Raw genomic sequence first — 23,966 nt, forward strand, 5'->3', positions numbered from 1 at the left:
ATCATGATTGTCCTTGTGACAGGACATTTCTTTCTTGACAATTGCGCCAAGTTTCTGTGGCTTTTGCGCAACCTTTTTATTCTCTCCATGTCCTCCTTGGAAAGCAGCCTCCAGCGCATTAACGACAGCTGAAACGCTAACTCGCTAACTTGAGCGCACGTGGCTAACACACAATACGATACGATGTCCTCCCTTAGCACGTGTTGCCTCCATTCAAGCAACTGCAATATAAATAACTGACGATACGACGATGATGAGAAGCAGACTTTTCCCACTTCTGTCATGTCATATCTAGATTGTGTCATGTTGCCTCCAGTTGAGCCACTTTGCATGCAGGCGCCCACGCATTTTTTTCTTAGTAACGCCATAAACTGGGGAAACCACATGATTACCTTTTAAGGGTTACTGCTTGGATTCTAGCCAAAAGCCATCAAATTATGTCTCACTTAGGCCTTCCTTTTACGGACATTTCAGCTGGCATTTGGCATCTTTGGACAAATCCTGTCTTTAAGATCACGGGTGCCATAATAATCCCGCTCGCCATGCGGGGAATGTGGGCACGTCTGCTCGGCGCTGGCAAAGGCGGCCTCCGCGCCGTCGTCGTCTGTCAACAACAACGTTCCGCGGAGACGCGCTGCTCTTCGAGGAAGAAAAAAATATTTGAGCTGTCGCGAAAAGCCGGAATGTTGACTTCCAGAATGGCAGCAACATCACACCCGAGACAGTAAAAATGTCATGCTGTCCAACTCCCAAGTGGCAACTTCTGCCCTTCATTGTACTTATTTTCACATGATCTGGAAAGCAAAAGTAATGATTTCTTTCAAGTAGGTGGAAGTTGATGAAAATGAATGCAAATCTGAGAAGTAGGGTTATAAATAAACAAATCAATAAATAAGAAGGCTTGCTTTGAATAATGTCATTGTCCTTTGTCTATCTATGCCAGAGACGTATAGCGTCAGGCAGAACATAATTGTTCTTCCATTAGCTCAGTGGTTCTTTCACTAATGGTACGGGCGCTCCCCCTAGTGGTACGTGAAGGAAACAAAGTCCAAGTACAGTTCAGTTGTATTTAGCTAGTAATAGTTATCTTATTAGTAGCAGTATTATTAATATTGAACTTGTTCCCCCAATAAATGTGCATTTAATCATTATGAAGGCGCCATCTGTTGGCCAAACTCGCCATTGCCGTATTTAGCATGACGATGAGTCTTTTTTTTTTTTTTTTTTTTTTTACGAGGATGTAAAGCCTCCGAGAGCATCAAAGCCCAAAATAGCCACGATGGAAATACAAACACGGCTCGCTAGCCAAATATGAGCTTAGCATTGCTGGCACGGCCCACGGCAGGAGAAAAACAAGCGGCACCTTCAACTTGATATGAAAATACGCAAGATTATTCCACGCTGGCACATTCAAATGGTAAACAAAGACAATTTGCCAGGAAAAGTGCATTCTGCCATGCGCTTTGTGGACACTTGTCCTCATTATTGGTCGCAAGATGAGCTGGAGACAATCGCGAGCCAACCCATCCCTCCTCTTTTCCCTCACAACCTTCTGAGTCAAGGATCCTCACAGCCGTCTTTCCGCCGCTGTTTTTTTTTTTATTTTGAACCCCTTTTCCCTTACTTTTTACACCTATTTTTCCTTCTTTCATTTTCAAACTCTCTTTAATCCTTCCTTCCACACCCTAAACCTGCTTTTCTGCCTTCCTTCCTTCCCCCTGACCTGCTCTCTTTCCTGACCTTCCTCACATCCTTCCACCTTTCGCTCTGCTTGAAATGACTTTTCTGCTTTCCTTCCCTCCTTCCTCAAACCCACTTTTATTTTGCATCCTTCCTTCCTTCACTTTGCCCTACTTTTCTGCCTTCCCTCAAACCTGTTTTTTTTGGTATTTATGCATACTTTTTTGTTCCCATTTCCTTCCTTCCTTCAACACTTCCTTCATTTGTCTTTTTTTTTTTAATTTGCATTCTTCCTTTGCTCAAAGCTACTTTTCTGCCTTCCTTCCTACTGTACCAGTCCAACACTGGAATCCACTTTCGTTATTCTTGACTCAAATTATCCAGCAGTTCGCTTGTACAATAAAAGTGAATCGAAAAAGTGCGCCCCTACTTTTGGCCACCCTGGAAAGACTTGACAACCATTCCCCACTCACCCTGTCAGTAAGCTGGAAGTGAACCATGACATCGTCAGTGACTTTGTATAAGCACTTTTGAGGTTTTCCAGAAAGCCAAACACCTGCGGAAACCTGTTTTTCTCCCCTCTTGACGCTACAGAGGAAACCGCAAGAGCTTAAACGTGCGGAAAAACGAGACGGCCAGCGATGACGGGAGGCAACCGCGGCCCCGGAGTGTCCTTGAGCGACCGGCGGTCGTGACGTGACGACGGCCGGCGTCGTTTGCCGTGTGCTGAGCTTGTATTTTTTTAAATTTCATGGGGGCGTGCGCGCCCTCGTTTTGAAACTCAACATGCCGTTTGTTCGGGGCACAGCAAATTCTTCCGGCGGGGCGAGAAGCGGGCCTGCACCAGGAAAAGCGCCGGCGGCGGAAGGCGCGACGTCGCAAGTCGGGTCACGGCCGCGCTGCGCAAACACGGCAAATGTCAAGCGGCGCGGTTGCGACAGCGCACCGGCATGCGTCAGATATCTCGCACGTGTCTTCTCCCAGCAACCTGAGCTACACTCGCACAAGTGTGCTCAAAGTCCCCACTTGCACTCCTCTAACACACGCAAACAGCTGTTGTGACAGCAGATGTGCAGCCAAGGTGGAAAAGAAAGAGCGGCGTTGTAGTTCTGACCTGGTGACGCAGAGAGGCGACAAGATGTGCATGTCAAGATAAAAAAAAAAAAAAAACAAATCAGTCGGATGTGCGAGCGTAGCGCTGGAATCTGTCCTTCCTGTAGCAGGAGCGGCGACCGGTCTAAGTTTAACTCGCTCATCAAACGCACCCCTGCGCAGCTTCCCACTAAGCTCCGCCCCCGCCGGCTCCTGATTGGCCCACACTTGCCATCTTTCACCTGGCCTGAGGAGGGACTTTATTTGATAAGGGGATGTTTTACAGCCATAAGAGGAGAAAATCCGATAATTAAGTAGGCCATATTAAAAAGGAAAAATTAAACAAAAATGATCGTTTTCCCCCTCATGTGACGAAAAAAAAAAAATTGAGGGAACAGAGTATTGATTATTTAGAAAATGCCCGAGAGCGATCATGCAGTTGTGGATTGTTTTGACGCCGGCCGAGCTCTTGCCCTCATCCGAGAACTGAGAGATTTCTTTAAAATTCATCCATGCCAAAGTAAGACAAATCAACAAGAGCATGATCCAGACATGTGACCGTCACGGATGCTCCCGGGGGTGCGTGACACTCAAAGTATAATGCTGGCCTTGTAAACAATTACTGTACATATTTTCCATGAGGAAGATGCATGCAACAGCAATGAACAAAGTTGATATAGCGAGATAACGATGATCTTGTGCCAACTTTCTCACTATTTTACTTTGTTCTGTCGTCTGGATGGCAGGTCAATTGAAATGTACCTGTCTGCCATCTTCTGAAATCCGTCCGTCACTACGTCGTTGTCAGTTCCAGTCTTGGTCGTGCGTCAATCGTCTTCAGACCAATGACGGTAAATTGCATCATTGGTTAATCGAACGATACATTTTTTTTTTTTAGGAATCATCGCTCTGTACAATGTACTTGCTGACATCACTGGATCACGTTAGCATGTTTAAACATGACACCTTATTGGCTATAAACTTTTTTTTTTTTCACTTGTTACATTATTACTATTTTGTTGTTGTATGTAAAGTGCTTTGTTACAGCTGTAGCTGTTGCGAAATGCGCTATATAAATAAAGTTGTATTAGTGTACTATGACGCAATGCTTCGATTTGGCTTTTGCACTCGTCTGTCTGCAGCCAGGTCGGTCGGCATCGCAAATGAGAATCTGTTCTGGGGTGCTTCGTCTAAGGACAATTTAGAGCCATCCAGACTGAAGGGTCGCATGCTCCAAGCCATGCTTTTATCTCCAGTCGACTCGATTATTGTAGCGGCCTTGTGACTGGACGCCTTCAAAAAGAGCATCAAACAGCTGCAGCTCATTCAGAACGCCGCAGCTCGGTTTCCGGCCGCGACAAAGAGGTCGGAACACACGACTCCAGTCCTTGAGGCTTGCGGTCAGCTGTGGCATCGATTTTAAAATTCTGCCACTGGTCGTAAAATCACTCAAATTTGTTTGGTTTGGTGCTGCATACATGAAAGAAATGCTGACTGGATATAAAGCCAGCAAGTCTGTGAGGTCAGGAGGCACGGGGTCAATTAGTGGAGTCCAAAGCAAACATGGCGCATCACTATTGAGTAGTTACGCCGCCAACTGAAATCAAGTGTAAATGCTTTTAAAGGCGGGTTAAAAAAAAAACGATACCTTTGATTGAGGCTTTTTAACTACTTTTTATTCCTCTACTTTGCTTTTGAATGTCTTCAATTCTTCAGTTTTTTTCTAATGTCTTAAATTTGTTTGCCTTGAAATGTTTTGCAACTATGTGAGGAGCCACGCTGAGTTACCCTGTGCATGCAATGTGCTACATAAATAAAGTTGCCTTGCTTTTTGAGTCTTCAATCAAGGCACCGTGCATGTTGTTGGAAAATGGCAGCGAACCAGAGTACCATAATATTTGCATTCGTATTTCCGAAAGGGTGGAAAATAAAATCACATGAGACTTGCCTAAAATGAGTCAAATACGGCTCCTGAGGTCAAAATTGCCCGTTTGCCCTGATAATTGCCATCACATCAGACTGAACAGAAAGATTTGGGCCTGGGGACTGGTTCCAGATCCCCTTCCCGTTCTATTAGGCCGCCTCTATTCGCAGCCGACAGGCGCTCGCCTCGAGTGAACGCCGCTCACGACCCGACTGGATATTCAAGCCCCTCGGCGCACAAAGCGGCCGTGATGTAATCAGTCACACAATCCGCAGCCGAGGAGAGGCACAACAATGCTTGTTAGCGCGCCGTGACAGGACATCCTCGCGGGAAGGAAAACCTCAAGCTTGTTTACACTCGTATGACCCGCGCACACTCGCACATGTGCACAAGTGAACGGGACCAGGAAGACAAAGGCCTGATCTCGCTTCATCAAATGTGACACAGTCAGTCTAAATTTGATTCACGTCTTCTCATGTGATTAGGATCGGCGGCTCCCAGGTGTGGAAAATCAAAAGGTTCCGGAGGACGCGCGAGTGTGGTTAGCGCGACGCGGTGCGAGTGACAAACGGAAGTCGCGCTCCCGCTGCATTTTTATTGTTTTTTTTTTTTTTTTGGATCCAGGCATCAATTGAATCCACGTTTAGCTCGCAACAGAATGTCAAAGCGCTTGACCGGTGCACGCTTTGCGGAAAGCTGCTTGGGCATTTATTTTTAGAGCCAAATTACACTTGTCATTTTTGTAAGTAAACTAGTAAAATGACAATAAAAGAAAAAAAAAAAAAAAATTTTTTTTAAAAACAAATTAACCTTCTCTGGCTACATTTTGATTTTTTGGGGTTTATTCCAAAAAATAAAACTTAACGATAACATAAAAACATTAAACAACAACAAACCGATAAGATTTCGTGTTAAAGTAACACTCCAGTATGAAGAAGTCCTACTCGCACTGTAGCAGCCGTGGCTAACGCCGGCTTGTTTACAGTGCACGTTATACTCTTTGTTCTCACTAGTAAGGTAATTCAGCTCACTGGTAAAAAGACCAGGACTGGCTAGTAATGTTTTTTAAATAAAGGCAGTGTTTTCTTCAGTGAAGATAACTATCAGAAATACATTCTAGATGTTGTTAATGCGGTAAAAATGTACTTTCCTTTTTTTTTTTTTAAAAAAAAAGGACATGTCTAAGTGATTCCCCAAATTCATACACTCATGCAGTGTGATTTTATGGAAAACAAACTTTCAAATGGAAGTATATACTTACAGACAATTTAAAGCCGACATATCTGCTGCTCAATGACCGACGACCTGATCTGATGCCGTTAAGGCAGACGTGGCAACAGGAACATTCAAATGCAATTTTCCTACTCAAGTTACGTAAATCGATATCAGATTTGTCTGAGTCCAAACGCTTTGCAATGGCATCTTATCATTTCATGTCAGCATGACAAGATCTTTATTCAATTTGGATAATTATGTACGTCGATTAGGTTTGAATTGTCGAACAAAATGTAATCGAAGAACAGACTTTTTTTTTTTTTTTTTTTCTGCTGCAAAAAAAGCTGATTTCAGATTTTGTATGAATGGCCACTTTGTCTTCGGCAATGTTTCGAGTGACCGACTTCCACTTTGCTCCTTTCTTGTCATACCGGAAAACCCGTAAGCAATGGTTCTTCTCGTGTGTCATTTTGTATTTGTCTGTCCCATTTGCTAAAAAGGCTGCATTGCCGACTGTGGCTCACCTTCCCCACATACCATGGCATTCGAGCACCTTATTGATGTGATGTGATGTGATGCAAACCTACACAGAAAAACACAATGTCCTTGGCAGAGGTAGTAGGAATTCAAACAGCAGCCGCCACCCCTTTTTGCCTATGCGGAAGTCCATATTTATACTTAAACATCCAGTCTGCTATAGAACATTTCATCAAGCTGCGGCTTATAATTGATCACGGCACATGGCGTGTCTTTGCGTTTGGACCGGCCCATCCAGTCGGGCCGGTCATGAGACGCACAAGATGTGGATGTGCGTTGCGTGTACAGGTACGGAATGTGCTCACTCACCGTTTCTCTTCGCCCTCGAGTGGGTTAGGCTCTTGCTCCTTGGGCATGTGTTCCATTCACCTCAATTCCATCCAGCAGCCAATCACGAGAGACTGAGGCAAGCCCCGCCCTCGGATGCACGCTTGTCATTCGACGCTCGGGAGGGGTCGGTCGCCAGAAGATGGGAGGCTCCGGGGCCCTGCGGTGTCAGGCGGGGTGGGGGCGGGGGTGAGGGGAAGGGGAGGGGTGGCGGTGGTCTCCTGAGGGAACGGACCCCTTGTGGCGTGCGTTATGAGCGACCTTGGACCTTGACGAATGACTTTGGAGGTTGCGGAGGGGTTGATGGTGGGCCTCAAAGTTGCAGAGGGGGAAGGGCGACCCAGCCTGGAAGACGACAGAACACATTCACATGAATAACAATCATAACAATAATAATAATAATAATTAGATTTTGGTCAATTTTACGTCGCTCAAGGTCAGCGGACAGGATTAAAAGAACAATGTCAATTTGAGAAAGAAGGAATACAATGCAGCAAATTAGTGTAAAAAAGAAGAACCAGCACGACAAGACAAAATTAGTTATCACCAATTATAATAAATAGGCCTGTTAAAAGAGGTGTGTTTTCCGTAATGATTTTAATGTGGTTTGTTTAATTAGGTATTAGATAGCACTACATGACCGTATCGCACTACGATGCTCGTATACCTTGTGGTGGTATATGCGAAACATTAGTGGACCAACGATTGATCTCTGAGGAACGCCAAGTTTTACATTATTTAAGTAAGTTATCGCTATAAGTTGTATAAAACTATACACTGTTATGCACTGGTGCCGACATCAACTCACTGTAACCTTTCATTGGTGAGCGATGTAGTCAGGCCTGTGGCACAGTGGTTGGGGAAACTGGAAAGAACAATAATGCAAGGAAGAAAAGAAAATTGATTGCTGAAGCGTGAGCCAAAGCTGATTTCAAGACGTACGTGGATTGACAAACGAGAGGAGATTAATGAGAGAAGCAAGCTATGGCGACTGGCCTCTATCTGGGCGCCAAATTAAGGAGCCTCTCTCCACGGCACGGACCACCATTACACGTGGCGCTAGTGTTTGTTTGCGCCACGACAATCGGCCACTTATCGCCACTGGAGAGCGAGAGGGCGGTGGACAGATGGCATCTTTGTTCCTGCTTCACAGGAAGAAAAAAAAAAAAAAAAAAAAATCAGTGGAATAGATGAGCTAATGTTCTTCTAGCGTCACAGCTAAATGTGCAAAAAGCCAGGCAGCGTGGGCACAGCGGGCATGCTGAGCATTTCCTTCACCTTTCAAGGCAAATCTACATTTGAATGGAATGTATTTTGGACATACCCACAAATAAACTTAAGCGCCTAGCTGGTAGCATGCTAGCGTCATTCTCAACGGAATCAAAGTTTTGTTTTCCTGTAAAACAAAAACTCCAGCTCTGACCTACATTTTACAACCTCAATGCTAATACTTGAAACTACGAAATTGTATTAATTTACTTGAGTCTATCCTCTTGACTTCCTAGTGTTTCTCAAGTGGCATTGTCCATGTGGAGGTAGGATTATATATATATTTTTTGTCCAATCAGATGTGAGGATGATGATGATGATGGGCCGGGTCCTTTGTAGAACTAATTTCCCCTCAACATTCCATCCGTTTTTACACCAACTGCATCCAAAATATACTGGAGCAGAGCCGCAGAAGCTTGGCTATTTTTCCGCAAAAACTCACCCGCTAACTTTTGGAAGAACTTTTTGTTTCCACCACAACTAGGGAGTCCTTGAACGTCTCTCCCCGCCGTGGAAGTCACCTTTAATACTCGTCCAGTCCAAGGCCGGGGAGACGAGAGTTTGGCCTCATGCCGGCGCGAGAAAGCGTCGAGATAACGGAGAATAACAGAGGGAAGGCTCACACATGCAAAGGTGAGATGAAGATTAAAAACTCTTTGTGGGTGAGGGCACGAAAGGAAAAGTTGAAAGGAGAACTCTGGAATGAAGGCAAAATCAATGAGAGGAGGTTTGAAGCACCCAGATGTTTTTGTGCTCATCTCGGTTTGCAAGTGTGCTACGGATTTGTGCTTTGTATGGAGCACATGGCGTCATATTTAATGAAGATAAATGTGTTGACCACATCTGTTTACAATATTATAATACAGCACAGTGACAGGCTAATTGTGACGCAAATGAATCATATGCTTGCGTTTGACCTAAATAAAAAATGGAAAGGAAACAATGCGGGTGTGTTGTGAATGCACCCAAATGGAATTTCATTCACTTCTCCACAAGCTGCGGGGGATTCTCTCCCCTTCACGTTTTTTTTTTTTTTTTTTTAATTGGGCCAACAACAAAAACTAAAGGAGCATTCTCCCCGCAGCAGGCTTTACCTTTAATTGCGCAGGCTGACATACATTCTGAAAATACTTCAAAGTTACGATGAGCGAGCGAGCGAGCTAATTGTGAGAAGCAGCCCCGACTTGGCAACTTGGCATCTTCATGTTTCAAATTAGGCCCGGGGCGATTCGCCCATTTGATCGATTTCTTTGGAGTTAATTTGGCAGCATGATTTTTATTTTTTTAAATTGGTGTTTTTAGTGGCTTTTGTAGTTGAACACGCACCCCCGCTGAGGACGAACAGTGGGGAGAGAGTTTACAAAAGCACAGTCAGTATTGCCAACTTAGCCATTTGGTCGCTATATTTAGCAACTTTTCCGGCTCCTCTGCTAATTTTTCAAAATAACGACCAGTGAGTTTGACTACCGCTCAGAAACAGACAACACGAGCAGATTCATTTTCACATTGTTTTTCATATAACAAGAAACAAGCCACGTGGAAGGCAATTTGCAAATAAATCGCACTTCCCAAAGACATGGTGCCCAATTATACGTTTGCATTTTGAGCAAAGAAAAACCCTGCTTCAGAAGGAGTTATAACTTTTTGAGATTTTATTACTGGTTACGGGTAAGTTTATCTTAAAATGAGGAATACCATCATTTATTTTGTGATTTTGATTCCATTTATCAATTTTCAATGGGTGAGGGGACGAAATAGTACGAATAATATGACATTGGTGTCAATATTATATACAGTGAACCCCCACTGGGACTGAGCCTGACTGCAAGTAATTGACGCTGTCTTATTACTGCCATGAAAAGAAAATAATTAAAAAAATAAAAAAAACACGAATAAGCAGAATGGGTGTAACTGTGACTGTATAACTAATACAAAAGCTGATTCGCCATCATGCTGAGCGATATGGACAAAACTTTATATCCTGATGTAGGTCATTTTATATCTCAATAACTTTACACATCGTTGGGAGACACCGCGTGGAAAAGTTGAAAACCAAAACACACCTTTTGAGTCTAATCGAAAAATGGAATCGCCACGCAAACAATCGATTACTAATAATTGAATTCCTGGATTTTAGTGGGTTAAAAAATAAACGTGGATGACTAGCCTCAACGCCTCACGACATTCACACGTTGATCACAGACACATGTAGTCAGTAAACCCTCAACTGAACCCCCCTCCATGAAGTGTGATGGTGAAGGGAGCTCAGGTGGAGACAGGAAGGGGGAGTGTTGTATATCGAGGGGTACATGTGCCTGTGGGGGAGATGTTCGCGCCCCCGCCAGTAAAAGGCCAAAAGATCAAGTTTCATGTCTCCACGGCCTAATGGCTGTCAGGGGAGTTTTTAATAGGTCACGCTGGCTGCTGCTGCAAGTGTCAGACGTTTGATTTGGGGCGAGGACAGTTAAGCGGCCTGGACAAACGCATTGGGACAAACTCGCAATCACTAAATCAATCCTTTTTTGGGGCACGTCTCAATACTTGGGTCCACACTACACTTCCTATAGATGTCCCTGGATTTTTGTCCACTTTTTACTTCCTGCAAGCATCGCAATATTTTTGTCCATTTTCTTCCTTTTCACTTCCTGTCAGGGGCCAAAACTTTTTTTTTTCTTCCCATGCAGTGTATGCATGAAGCTATGTGAACTTTTACCTGGTGCCTGCAGGTCCAACGTGTATCATGTTCTGTTTGCATTTACAGTGTGTGTGTGTGTGTGTGTGTGTGTGCGTGTGTGCGTGTGTGGGTGCGTGTATACAGTGAGGCCTGTGGCAGCCAAGGACACGGAGGGAGGGCACGCAGGGTAGAACATTCTATACGGGGCACAGAAAAGAGGTCACTTGGCGTCCCGTCGGTGCAGACATTTGTTTTTGAGTGGTTTGTTTTCCTGTGTCACTCGCAGCGAGTACTCGGCTCATAAATATAAAGGCCCGAGGCAACTCTTTAACTTTGCTCACAGTTGGACCGCGTCCCGGAGTGGTCGCTCTCGACAAAAGAGAGTGGGTCGGCCGCGCAGGGGAGAAGGAAAAGCCGTGGTGGAGCAGCGGTGACAGTTTTAAGAACGCTGCGTCAGCAAAACCCTCAAAGAAATGAAAGCTGCTGGCATGCCGCAGCACTTTCTCAGCAGGAAACGTCTTTAGTCACACAGATTCAAACACGTGCTCCTCGCGAGTTCAGATAGTGTCAATGTATGTCTGGGACAATTATTGTTTACTCAAAGCGCGTCCCCGTTGACCTGCACAGCGTATACTAACAACATGGCTGCGAAAGGCCAGGAGCAGCTAGTCTACAAAAGCACATGAATTTACCTGAACCCATGAGCAACAATTTTTCAAAACTTTAACATTGGTTTGTGTAAGACAAGAAGGAATGTTGCCAAAGACACGGCCTCCTTTAATATCTAGCATAAGAAGTGATTTATACACAGACTGATTACTGGATTGCAAAATCAAATTCAGCCAGTACAACACAGTAGGTGACGTACCTATGTGATGCTAATTTAATATAGCCTACTATCGCTAGCTCAAACGTCACGTAATTCCCCGCAAATGGTCCAGAAATTTCCCAAAATAAACACATCAAAAGCGCATTCTTTCACAAGCTGCCGATAGCCATGACTCAACATACAGACGCGAGCAGCAGGCCAACTCTACACTCGCATTCCCTGACGCCCACGGCACTCACCAGGGCAGGCCCCACCTTTTAAAGTCACAGATATGTGACGTAGGACGTGAGGATGGCGACCCCAAAGCAACAAAAACAGCAAGTGCGCCTCTCAAGCCCATATTATGGTGTTTAATGATGCAAAATCTGATGACTTGATTAGCAAGGAAATGAATAAAAGACAAAAAAAGGTTTAAGTGCATGTTCCGTAATACATTTAAATGTGTTTAAACGACGGAAGGGGTAAATCGGGTTCACTGTCGTGTTTCACTTGTTTTTACATTGGCGTGACAGTCAAAATTGCTGCTCTAAATATTTCCTGTACAGTTTATGTAACCATGGAACACATTTTTTCCATCCACATATATGTGGGGGGGAAATGCAAACAAAACGGGAGGGTGGACCCGTGTCCCCGAATGACTTGTGCTGGCGCTCAGAGGCTCCACACCCACAGCGTATGGAAAAGTGTACAAGTAAGCTTTCCCCTCTCCCATCGTTCCGAGCCAAAGTTCTGCCAAGAACGTGAGCGCGCCGGGGAAACCAATCGGGGCCCCACTTCCTGCTCCTTGAAGGCCCGAGCGCCCGCCGCGGCTGGGGGGCACATCGACGCTCGTATGCCGCTCTGTTTTTTTTCCGGCCATTCCTTTTTCCGTCCGAGCTCAGCTGTTTGTGTCATCTTGCTGAAATCATTGTCCTTGTGCGTGACGCCCGTGCCCTTTCATTACTTTCAAAGGCATCAAAAACAGATGTTAGGTGCCATTGTGTTAGTTTCTTCATTGGGATTTGATTAACTGCTTCATCAATTTTCCCTTAAACCCCATTTCCCCCCCCAAGAGGCTTCAAGAAAACAAACCACAGAAAGAAAAAGAGCAATTTTTTGTGCACCGGGGGCCAATTGGTGGCGGGCGCTAACATAGTCACTCCCAAAGAGTCAGAGCTAGCGTATAGCGTATTTAAAGTGGCTACATTGACCGCTAGATGCTTTTAAGCTAAATGAAGTCCAACACACCTCAAAAAGTGATCCTCTCACGTTTACCTTTCAGTTCTATGGCAGCTCGTTTAGGCAGCACAAGCGTTTGGCCTAAATAAAGTCCACCCAAATTTGGTTGTTGACATCAAGTGAAACAACATGAAACCTATTGATTGGCTTAGTTCCACATGACGGCCAAAAACCTCCAGTCAATCAATGATGCCCGACTGGTCAGGTTTGCGTCCATAAACATCCTTCAGTCGATGAGCTCGACAGTGAACATCCACAACACAATTAGTATTTGAATATGTTAGCACCTTGCAGGCTAAGCAGTGTCTAGTTGCTTGTGTGCATTCCGGTGAGTTCACAGTTTACACAAGGAGCCGGGGGTCGGCGCAAGGCAACGATAAAACGGCATGAATAATATAAATATATCCACCACGACGGAAAAAGCAACAACAATTTCTAAATGCAGTCTACAACTGCTCTGCGTTCTTTCCAGAGGCAGCTACGTTTTGCTGGCGGGCCTTCTTAATAGCAGACGCGGGACAGCGGAAAACTGTCAGCGTGCGCTCAAAGGGCGGGGCCAAAGCTGTGTTGTCATCACGTTCCCGTATTATGAAACCGCGGAGTGCTAAGGCTGCGCAACGAGCGACTGCAAAGTGCTGTGCGATTGGACGAACGGAGACATTTTTGTGTGATTTATGGAAAGTGATTGTTTTTAGGTCAAAGGTAACCTACGCAGAGTCTTCAGTAACAAAGCAGTAAAGCAAACACATAAGTACAATCCCACAATTGCACTCGGAGGTTTACACAATTTTAAAAGACTAAAGTCAACACAAAGCTGGCGCAAGCGACTGTTCCTGAATGGAGACACACGTGTCAAGACAGACGTGCGCACACACGCACGCACACACACGTCACCTCCCTGTACCCCCTTCAAGTGTGTCCATTCATCACCACATCTCGGCCACCTCTGTAATGAGCAATAAAAAAAAATATTGTAAAGAAACCGCAAACACGCACCGCACAGCCGAGCACGGTCACTTGTTGCCCCCGCCGACACACCCACCCATGGGTATGGTAAAGCCCGGTGAGGCCCCTGTGCACCCCCCCCCTTCCCCCTCAGCCACACACTCTATAATCCCAATTTTTTTTCTGAGCGGATACAGAAGAAATCTATGAAAGATGAGAAGGTGGCGTGGGAGAGAGCGAGGGGTGTGTGTGTGTGTGTGTGGGTGTGTGTGTGTGTGTGTGGAGGCACTCAGAAAGGTGGAGGCGACGGACTGGAAGGTGATTTTCTTGGCACAGGCTTGGGCTGGGGCACCCGAGGGCCAGGGGCCCCGGTCCCCACCCCGCTGGAACCCCGCAAACGTGTGTGGTCCTGGATCTGATTAGTCTCCGTCTTACCCGCACGCTCACTCACGCACGCACACACACACACACCCGTGCGCGCGTGGATGCACAAACACACGCTAAACATGTGCCTTACACATGCGTGTCCGAGAGCACAACACAGTCGTGGGCCCCCGCCCCCGGGGACCCGCTTGTGTCAGAGCACATCAAAAACTTTTACGTCTTTGGACTGGAGACCAAGAGGAGCGCTGATAAGAAACAGCAGAAGAAGAGAAGAAATGAGAAGAAGAAGAAGCCGTTTTCACATTCCACATGGTTGCACACATGACAGAATCCTCACAGGCGTGATTCGACATCACGCAACACGTCTGATCTACTGCGGTATGGATGACTTGACGCCGGGGTGTTTCAGAGTGAGGGCTCAAGGTGAAAGTTCAGGGGGAAGACTGATGGCTTTTGGTTTCCAGGGTCAAGGTTAAGGGTCACGATTGACGGTTTGATTTTTCAGGATGAGGGTTCAAAGGTTCAGAGTAAAGATTCAGTGTCGAGGTTTAAAGTAAAGATTCATGGTGGGGGTTTAGGGTGAAGTTTCAGGGCAAAGGTCCGGGGTCAACATTCAGTGTGAAATTTCGGGGGTTTAACTCTTGGGTGAAGATGGACTTGTCCATTCGGTCCTTTTATTTCGTCACAAAATCTTATTTTCGATCACTCACATTTTCCCACGTCAAGCCAGATGGATTTGCCTCGAGCATAAATGGTGCGGTACAAATAAACTTGCCTTATGACTTATAGCTTCAGATCGGCGCAAGCGTTGAGAGAGGTGCGCAGCCGTGAACGTTATGCGGTGAACTGATGCGCGGATGCGTGCGCCCGGCAAGGTGGGAGGTGGGGCCTGCGCCGCCGGCTCTCCGAGGCCCCGTGAGGTTCTGCCGGAACCAAGGAATGCGAAATATTTATCCTGCTACTTTGACCCGGCGCATTACACGTCCGCGGATATGAGTATACGTACACAACAGTGGGGAATATCGAACACCGCTCGGCGTTCGTAGCACCAACTGCGTTGCCTTTGTAGAAGCATGAACACACTTTTGCTTTCCCACATCAGCCTGGCAGTCCATTTCGACGCTCCAGCTTCTCCAGAGGGTCACGCCGAGGCCGGCCCTCATAAAAAAGTCAGCGGATTAAAAAAAGAAACTCCATTAGCATGACAAATTCATACAGCATCAAGCACTTCACGTAGGCCTGACATAACTGTCGATGGAAAGAAACCTAAAAAAAGAGTTGATAACGCGAACCTGGAATGTGTTCACAGCAAATTATGACAAAGTATTTCTTTCATTTTTTTCCCCTCCAAAATTCTACACACAACCTCCCATAATGATAACATGAACAATGTTTGTTTTTTATTATTTAATATTATCACACGCAGTGTATAAAAGTATTCACAAGTATTTTGGAATAAGGTTGTAAGATGAAATGTGGAAAAAGTGAAGCGCCGCGACTACTGACCCGAAACATAAGGGTACCTTTGACTCACCCCTGAGGGACACCGCATAGGATTATGATATTATTTTTAGGACGCAATGGAATGCTGATGACGTATGTAAATAAACGTGCATGCAAATGTCAATTTATCAAGTCCGGAAAAACTATGGCATGCGTTTTTATTGATCAAACAACGAGTCGTGCGTTTTCAAGTTACCCATGCGAACAGTTGCGGCTGCTCTTGCACGATGCCCGCCACGCTATTGTCACAGACTCCCCAGCAAGTTGAGCAACTCGACCCGCGCTAAGACAAAGGAGCCGTGACACCGAAACGCTCCGCCGACCGACGAGCGCAAACGGGCTTTGGGGCGCATGACATGAGATATGGCGGCCACGCCCGCGGTCAGCCCTCGCTGCAGTCATCAGGTTCAAAGGAGCGCCATTAATCATCGGCGGGTGACATCAATTGTTAACGACAAGTGCGGTGGCACGTGGGTGGACAGGATCCACGCTCTACCAAGATACAGCCAAAGCAGGAGTTGGACGCAATCCTGCCGACGACGCATCCGAAATCACAAAGTTCATTTGGACAACGCTGCGTGATCCTCATTTTTCCAGGCCCGACTCCTTTTCCGCTGCCATCACACGTTAGGGGCTGCCAATTGCTTACTGTTACTAAGTAACAAAAGAAGATGTCTGGCAAACTCAGCAACAAGTGTCAAAAACAACGATCTCCTTCGAATCTTTCGGCCCGCTTTTGTTTGAGCAATTCAGTTGGTTGATCAGTAAAGTGGAAAGGCCTGGCGAGTTGGGGCAGTAAAGCCACGGCATCGACTCGGGGCCGGATTCGTCCAATCACAGATGGCCAGTACAATCGTCCAATCGGGCGGCGGAGATAAACGAGGAAGATAGATGCTGGCGGCGGCGGAGGAAGATAACAGGCGAGAGGGGGCATATAGGGGGAATTCTATATGGGCTGCCTCTCCCAGACGATAAACACCAGCACAGTGTGTGTGCGTGTGTGTGTGTGTGTGTGCGTGTGTGTGTGCGTGCCCTCACGCTGCATTAGCGCATGTGAGCGCTGTGTTGACAGAACAGGAGCAAGACATTCTGGGTCATCCAGTCCACAAACAGACACGCGCACATACACAAACACATACACACACCTGCTATACACTGTGTGTGTGTGTGTGGGGGGGGGGTGCGCGCGTGTGTGTGTGTGTATGGTAAGGAGGGGGGGGTCACACAGTCCATGTAAAGGCTAGAACATTCTCTGGATTAGTAGAGTCTGACTGAAGAAGTTAACTTAGGACAAGCTTGGCCTCGCTGTGTCCTCAAGCGAGACAAACACCACACACAGACGTACACACGCATACACACACACACACACACACATCTGTATCATATACACACATGCAGTCCATGTGTATATCATACAAATATACAGTATACATTCCACTTTAAAAATACACTGACATACTTATTGAATCGTCATATCTCTCTCTCTCAACAAAGCCATACACTGCAAAAATAGATCAATTATAAATACGAAAAAAGTCATAATCAAAATAAAATAAACAGATACCTGAAAAACCAACATCGGTACAGTAATGAAGTATTCATACTTGATTACTTCCCACCACTGGCTAGTTTGGAACCAAAATCACGGGAAAAATAGTGGCAAGCTTTCTCGGGCCACATGAAATGACGTACGGGGCCAGATCTGGCCCGCTGGCCTCGAGTTGGACACTGATAAACATAGCCCATGATTGAATACAATTCCATATTATAGTGGCGTCAAAGCGCCCGCGGCGAGCGTATGGCCTGTCCTCACGCAGGGCCGGCCAATCGATGCACTAGCGCATCCAGTGCGTTAGCATCATCAGCTCCGTGACTCACTCCGGTGGCGCTGCGGGCTTCGATGCCTCGACACGAGCTCTAAATACATAACCTGGATAGCGGCCAGCGCGCCTTCATCTGTGTCACACGCACACGCGCCGGGAGGGGGGGGGGGCGGGACCGAGCCGCGTCTAACATAAGCAGACGTGGACGGCCCGCGTCAAGACGGAAGACATTAGCGTCACGCGGGCCCCCGAAGGCATCTCGGGAGAGAGCGCCCGAGTCGTCCCGCCTCCCGCGCGTCCCCTGCGCGACCTCTGCTAATCACATTGTGTGCCAGCTATCTCGTTAGCCGCCTCATGAGTCAAAGCTAAAGGCCGGATTGAGGTTTTAATCGAGCGTCCCCGCGGGGCATCGTCCCGTCTGAGGTTACCGGAGCGAGTATGACAGGGCACTTGGGATGGGAAGCAAACATTTCAATTAAATCGACAAGGGAATTTAAGGTGGGGAATTGGGGGAAGTAGTCTGAATTAGACAGTCAAGAGAATTACGAAAAGGGCAAAAACAAATAGGTGAGCTTTTCGCAAATAGTTGAATCTGTGAAACATGGATTGTATTTTCCCCCACCCCCCCACGGAGGCGGCGCTTCGTCACCAAGCCACCGAACGACACTTTGTCAACGCGGATCAGTGCATGTGACGCAACGCCATGCACAAAAATATCCCGACAACTGTGCTCGTTTCGCACACTATAATTGTGAGCTTTTGATACCGTTTGATCTCGTTTCATCTTCCAAGTGGTGTTGACATGGCGGCTTGCGCCTGGCAACGCTCGCCTGCGACGTCCAACGTGTGTGTGCGCGCGCGCATGTGCGTGGGCGAGCATTAACAGTCTCACAACACACATCCAAGCCTCTAATTGCCCAGTCAGACGGGCCAGCTCGCAGCTTGCGCCAGCAACCTCAGCAAGCTTTTTTTTTTTTTTTTTTGGGAGACTGGTGTGGGAAGTGGGTGTGTCAGGGGTATGTACCAGCGTCGGCCAATGGGCTGGCGCCGGGAAGTTGAAACACGTGCCGCTGCTGCTAACGAGAGGGAGGCGAAATAGAATTCAGAGGCAAAGCTCAACATGGTGGGTGCGGTGTCAAAGAGAGTGAGCTGTCTCTGTATTTTTTTTAATTTTTTTTTTAGGAAAAGCAACATGCACACACACACTAACTCTCTCTTGAATATCAGTGATACATGCTTATAATGGACATAGGAAGGCATTGAAAGAATAAAAGATGACAAATTTTGCCGCATGCTTCGTTTGGGGAATGGTGGTTTGGAAAAATTAAAAGCCATTCACACACACTCTCAAACATCCGTGATGCATGTCTGTCGAGGCACAGAAGCAGTAAAAGATATGAAATGATTGCTTTGAATGGGGTTGAAGTAGCGCCACCTGGTGTACGCATTTTTCAAAAGAATTTAATCAGCTGCACGTGCCAAATATTTCAATTGAAAAAGCTCTAAAACAGGGCGAGGCGAAATTTTGATGTATGCTTGGAATCGGGGGGAAAAAGTAGCACCAGATGGTGTATTACTTTTGAAAATTAAAAGCCAGTCACACACACACACACGTCTGCTAAGCCGGCAATATGCACGCATGCACACACCAACCACCATGAATAGCAGCGCACGCTTAACATTTCAGTGGCGAGGCCCCATGCAGAAAACACTAAAAGGTGTGAAATGTTGCAGCACACTGAATGGGGAAAAAGCATCACCATCTGGTGTACAAATAGAAAATAAAAAGCCAGTCCCTCACGCGCACACACTTTCTTTCTATCCATCAATAGCGACACACGCCTATCATTTCGGTAGTAAAGCACATTTACACAAAAAGAGTCAAATGGGAAATTTTGCAATATGCTTTAAACGGGAATTAAAAGCCAGTCTCTCTCTCTCTGCCGGTGGGCAGGAGGGAAAATTAATAAGACACGCTACAGTTGTCGGAGCGTTTACACAGGATGAGAAGAAAAACTACTAGTTCACTAATCCAATGAAGGCGGCCCGCTGGAGGTCGGACATTTATTGACTTGCTATGATGTAGTGCATCGCGGCACGGTAGGATGTTATAGTGTCGACTTTGCTACAGCAAGGATCAAATCGGATCCAGGGGAAAGAAAAAAAAGCTTCCTCTTGCACCTCCTCTGCTCCCTACGCTAGTGCAGGAACACGATTTTTTAACGTTCCCTCAACTGTCTCTCAAAATGTATTTGCCGGTATGTTGACATCTTAAGTAAAATGTCATAGCATGTTTTAACACCTTCTCCAAAGTAAAAACTCAACACCTGCAAAACTTCTGACTGGGGCTCAATTGAGCAAATTGCCAGGTTGCAGTTTGCCAGAGTGTGAGCCTTGGAATTCACCCAAAATGGCTGCTTTTGACCAAAATCGCAGATTTCCTGTGAAATAGGTCCTTGATACTTTTTCCATGTGTCCTGTTATGATGCTTTTTTAATACCATTTTTCTTTTGTAGTGAAGAGGGCCTTTAAGGTGAGCTCAGAATCAAATTCGGATTGCATTTTGAAAAATGTATGGGGGGGTGGGGAATATGTCTAACAACCCGTCACATCTGTGGACAATTTAGTCTTCAATGGACCTACCATACACATTTCTTAGTTAAACAAAAGCAATTGAGAACCCTCCCTCCGCCGAAAAAAAAAAAAAAAAGTCAGGCAGAAGAAGAAAAACAAAAAGAAGAACAAATGATCTGACACAAGAAGCGAGAAACTAATCAAACAGGCGGACACCAGCGACTGATTAAAGACACACGAGTCATATTTCACAATAAAAGAGCGAAGAAGGAAATTCACCATCAGCCAACAACGATGATGATAATGAGCATCGCAAAGGACAAATGAAGGTGACAGATGGTGATGAATGGAGACGTTTTTTACAGATCATGAGAAAAGGAGGACTAATTGGCAAATGGACACATAGATGATTTCAGCATTAAATTACTCAAAGAAGCCTTTTAGTTTCCCGAGAGGCCTTTAAAGTTCGACTACAAACTGAAATAAATCTACAACCAACATGAAAATGATTTTTTTCTGCTCATATTAAAAAAGTTACTAACATTCACTTGTCTTATGGGGAAAAAAATGAATAAAAGATGCTGCTAGATAGCAGTTAAAGGCTAAAAGCAGGCTAGCAGAGGCTGGCTGGCTAGCGTAGCGCATTAGCCTACATTAAAGGCCGTCACGTTACATTTAGTCATGTTAGTGAAACAGCCCTGAGCTGTGTTTTTCTTTCTTGTGTCTATTTAAAGTGTTTTTCGAGGCAGGACGGGGGCGGGGTGGGGGGGGGGGGGGGACGGGTTGCTTTGGGAAAACGTTGATAAGCATGCTAACATAAGCTGCGATGGTCAGGTCGTTTCTGCTGAATCATGGTCGTAAACAAAGTCGTAAGAGGAGGAAGGACAAAAAGTCATTGCCAGACATTTGGTGAAAAAAATATCGATTGGTTTTTATCATTTAATTCAATCTTATTTGACACAATAGTTCATAGTTCAAAGCGCATGCTAGGTGACGTCTTACATTAGCAACATGGCCGCAAACAGAGAGGTGCTAGTTTCAAAAGCCATCAGCGTTGCCAGGTTAGTGACTTTTCTGAACCCGGAGCCATGCGGTTCATTACATCACATTGTCGAAAATGTCGACGTTATTTTATTCATTTAGATAAAGGCACATTTTTCAACAGATGAATTGCATTTTCACTTTTTCAAAGTCAAATGAAATTGACCTTAAGGCACCACTGTATTTCTGTGCAACTGGATGCAAGTTAATGCCGCCACACAAATAGGAAAACACTCACATTAACCGCTCCTTCCGTATTTTGCGAGTTTCCAAGGCCGCCGTTCAAAATGTCACATATGCATTTTGGTTCCAGCGCCAGGAGTGGTGAGGTTTGGAAGAAGGAAAAATGTGAGGAAACGGGCGGGGGAGAAAATGGCAAGCGCAGGAAGCAGAAGCCCCGCAGCTCGCCTCATAAACTATTCTGCGGGGACTGTTTGTGTATAAATGTGTGCGTGCGTAATTAACTCTTCAAACAAATACAGCGGCAGGCTCATGCTGTGGGTGGGCTCAAATAATCCACATCATTACATTTGACTCCAGCTATTTTCTAATGAACGCTTGCGCTCTCCATCTATCAATCAATCAATCTGGGAAGCACTTGGGCTGCTGGAAGAAAGCAGTCCTAAGATCCCGCAGGGCCGGATAAAAGTCCTCTCGGAGCGTTTCATCCGTCGCCGCGATGACATTTATGAGCTGATGGACGGGATAAAGCGCAGACGTGCGTCCACTTGATGGAACGCCTTCAGGAAGCGAACCCCAACGGAGAAGCCATTTCAAGAACTCTTTCTTGGACGTTGTTGCGTTCACCTGCGGTGAAGTCACCTGTCTTGGCTTTGCCGTTTTACCGTCGACCTTGTCATTTTCCAGGTTGTAGCTCATGTTGGGTATTCGTCAATGCTGAGACTGGGGGTGGCAAAGCTTAACAAGTTCCTACCACCGCGTTATAGCAAATGCAGGGCTGGGCGTTATGGCAAGAAAATGAATTTTTTTCTCCCAAAATTCGATTTGCGTTTGAATCCTTTCCCGCCTTTGCTTATAGAAGGAACAAAATAAACAAATCAAATAACACGGACAGCTTCAGGTTTTTTTTTTTTTTTTTTTTTTAACCATTCTGAGATTTGCTCGACTTTATATTTTAGTTTCATAAAATGATAAAATAAAGAAGATCCTTTGAAGCGGTTTTATTTTCAGCATTAACTTCCAAAGAAATAATAGAAATGCAGTGGAATTGGTTTTTGTATCCCCTAGTTTTCATACAATTCAGTTTCCGACAAATTCATTCGTCTCGGCTTCCGTTATTATTATTTTTTTTAAAACGTGTGACTCGGTCGTTCGTTTCCTGGAATTGCTGCGCGTTCATCCGAAGCATTCTGGTAGGATAGTATAATAACAGTTTCGCTCTAATTTGGCCACGCTTATTTAGCAGTTGCACTTAAGCACAAGCACAAAATAGTTGGAGTGTGACTACCAAATTCTATTTTGACAAGGGGAAAGCTCATTTGACCTGTTTCTGAGCAGAAATGACTCGCCTTTTGAAGAAAAGTCGCTAGAAGGGTGAGAAAATGTGCTTAATAGCTCGTAAATTATTATTAGAGATTTTGTCAACTTGCAGCCACGTTGTTAGCGCAGAGCTTTAAAAAAAAAAAAAGAAAAAGTGTTGAGAAATAAAACCGCAATTAATTACCCAGCCCTGCTTTCTCCGAGCCTTCGTCACGATCGGACACGACCAGGCTCGAGAGAAAGAAGATTATTATTAGTGCCATCCCCGCATGCGATGTAATGGCTCGAGGAGAATTTGCGGCGACGGGCTGAGTCTCTAACCTCATAGCGAAGAAGCAGTGGGACAAGGGAAATAAAAACAATCATTATCATGCGATAAATTAACATCCTGGACGACGGAGAGCGGCGGCGAGACCTCACACGGTGACGAAAAACATCTCGCTGGCTTCTCGGGAGAGCAAACAGTTTCCAGCCATGGCGTACGTGAAGCAAGAAAGTGTAGCAATCGATCTAAGCGAGCTCAGCAGGGAAACCACAGCAGAGACGCTTGCCAGGACTGAGAAGTGGTTGAATTATGACTCGAAGACGTCTTCAAGCAGTTTGCATATCTAAGGGGGAAAAAAAAATCCTGATGGGAAAAACACTGTTGTCATGACGATGACGCATTGCAACGTGATAGCGCCTTGTTATGATCGCTCTTTTTTTTTTTTTTAAAGTTGGGTTTGGATCTGGGGTGTCCAGATTTGTGGTCCGCCGTCCACAACACTGTCGACTAAAAATAACATTTGACAAGGCCCTATTGAAGAAAAAGTTGAAACACATTTGAACTTCATGAAACACACTTTGAAAAGTGTTACAAAGTGCCTGTTCTCGGTCTCGCTGCAAAGACATGGGAGACTATCCTATAACATGGATGTGGAAATGAAAAAAAACGTGCTTGCACTCTTCTCCAAATAAGAGGCAACACATGCTTGCAGTTTTTTTTGTCACTCACTACTTACTGTAAAAGAGACAAAACAAAATTGCTAAACGCCAACATAAAATGGGAAACACCACCAAGGCGCTCACAGAAATTAGCATGGATTTTACGGTAATTATAAACTTTCAAACAACTCCTATTTTAAGACGCTGCAAAATCGCTTGCGTCTTTCTTCTCTTGAACCCGGCAAAAACTGGAGGCCTTTTCGCGCGCGACAGCTGCAAATGCCCACGAGCGAGGGTAAACAGCTGCGACGGCCGACACGCTGGGTATTCCCGCCGATGATAACTTCAATCCCACCGTAAACGTTTGTCCGCCAGAGCAAGGGCCGAGCGAGATCGCCCGCTGTGGTCGGCGGCGAGCAAACGGCTGGCAAGTGGGAGGTGATCAATGAGCTGCGGACAGCGGGGGGGGGGGGGTGGCGGAGCAGCTTGTTAGCTCCAATGATAGCG

At 45.7% G+C, this 23,966-nt stretch overlaps 1 protein-coding gene across 7 annotated transcripts in view; it reads right to left on the reverse strand.

Annotated features, from left to right (window-relative positions):
- The window catches only part of LOC147128841 (thyroid hormone receptor alpha-B), an 88,865-nt gene that overhangs the window by 16,214 nt on the left and 48,685 nt on the right, over positions 1 to 23,966 (reverse strand). For 3 of the 7 annotated variants that reach the window (XM_086015904.1, XM_086015905.1, XM_086015907.1), the window contains 2 exons: positions 21,274 to 23,143; positions 6,758 to 7,120 (listed from right to left, as the gene is read on the reverse strand). In XM_086015904.1, coding sequence (XP_085872030.1) covers positions 6,758 to 6,813 — 56 coding nt within the window. In that variant the 5' untranslated portion in view covers positions 6,814 to 7,120; positions 21,274 to 23,143. Of the gene's footprint in view, positions 1 to 2,794; positions 3,073 to 6,757; positions 7,121 to 21,273; positions 23,144 to 23,966 lie in introns of those variants that run through there. The other 4 variants (XM_086015902.1, XM_086015903.1, XM_086015906.1 and 1 more) reach the window with 3 other exon arrangements.

This window comes from Filicampus tigris, chromosome 19 (assembly GCF_054856515.1).
Source record: "Filicampus tigris isolate MCC_2025a chromosome 19, RoL_Ftig_1.0, whole genome shotgun sequence".
Taxonomy (NCBI): domain Eukaryota; kingdom Metazoa; phylum Chordata; class Actinopteri; order Syngnathiformes; family Syngnathidae; genus Filicampus; species Filicampus tigris.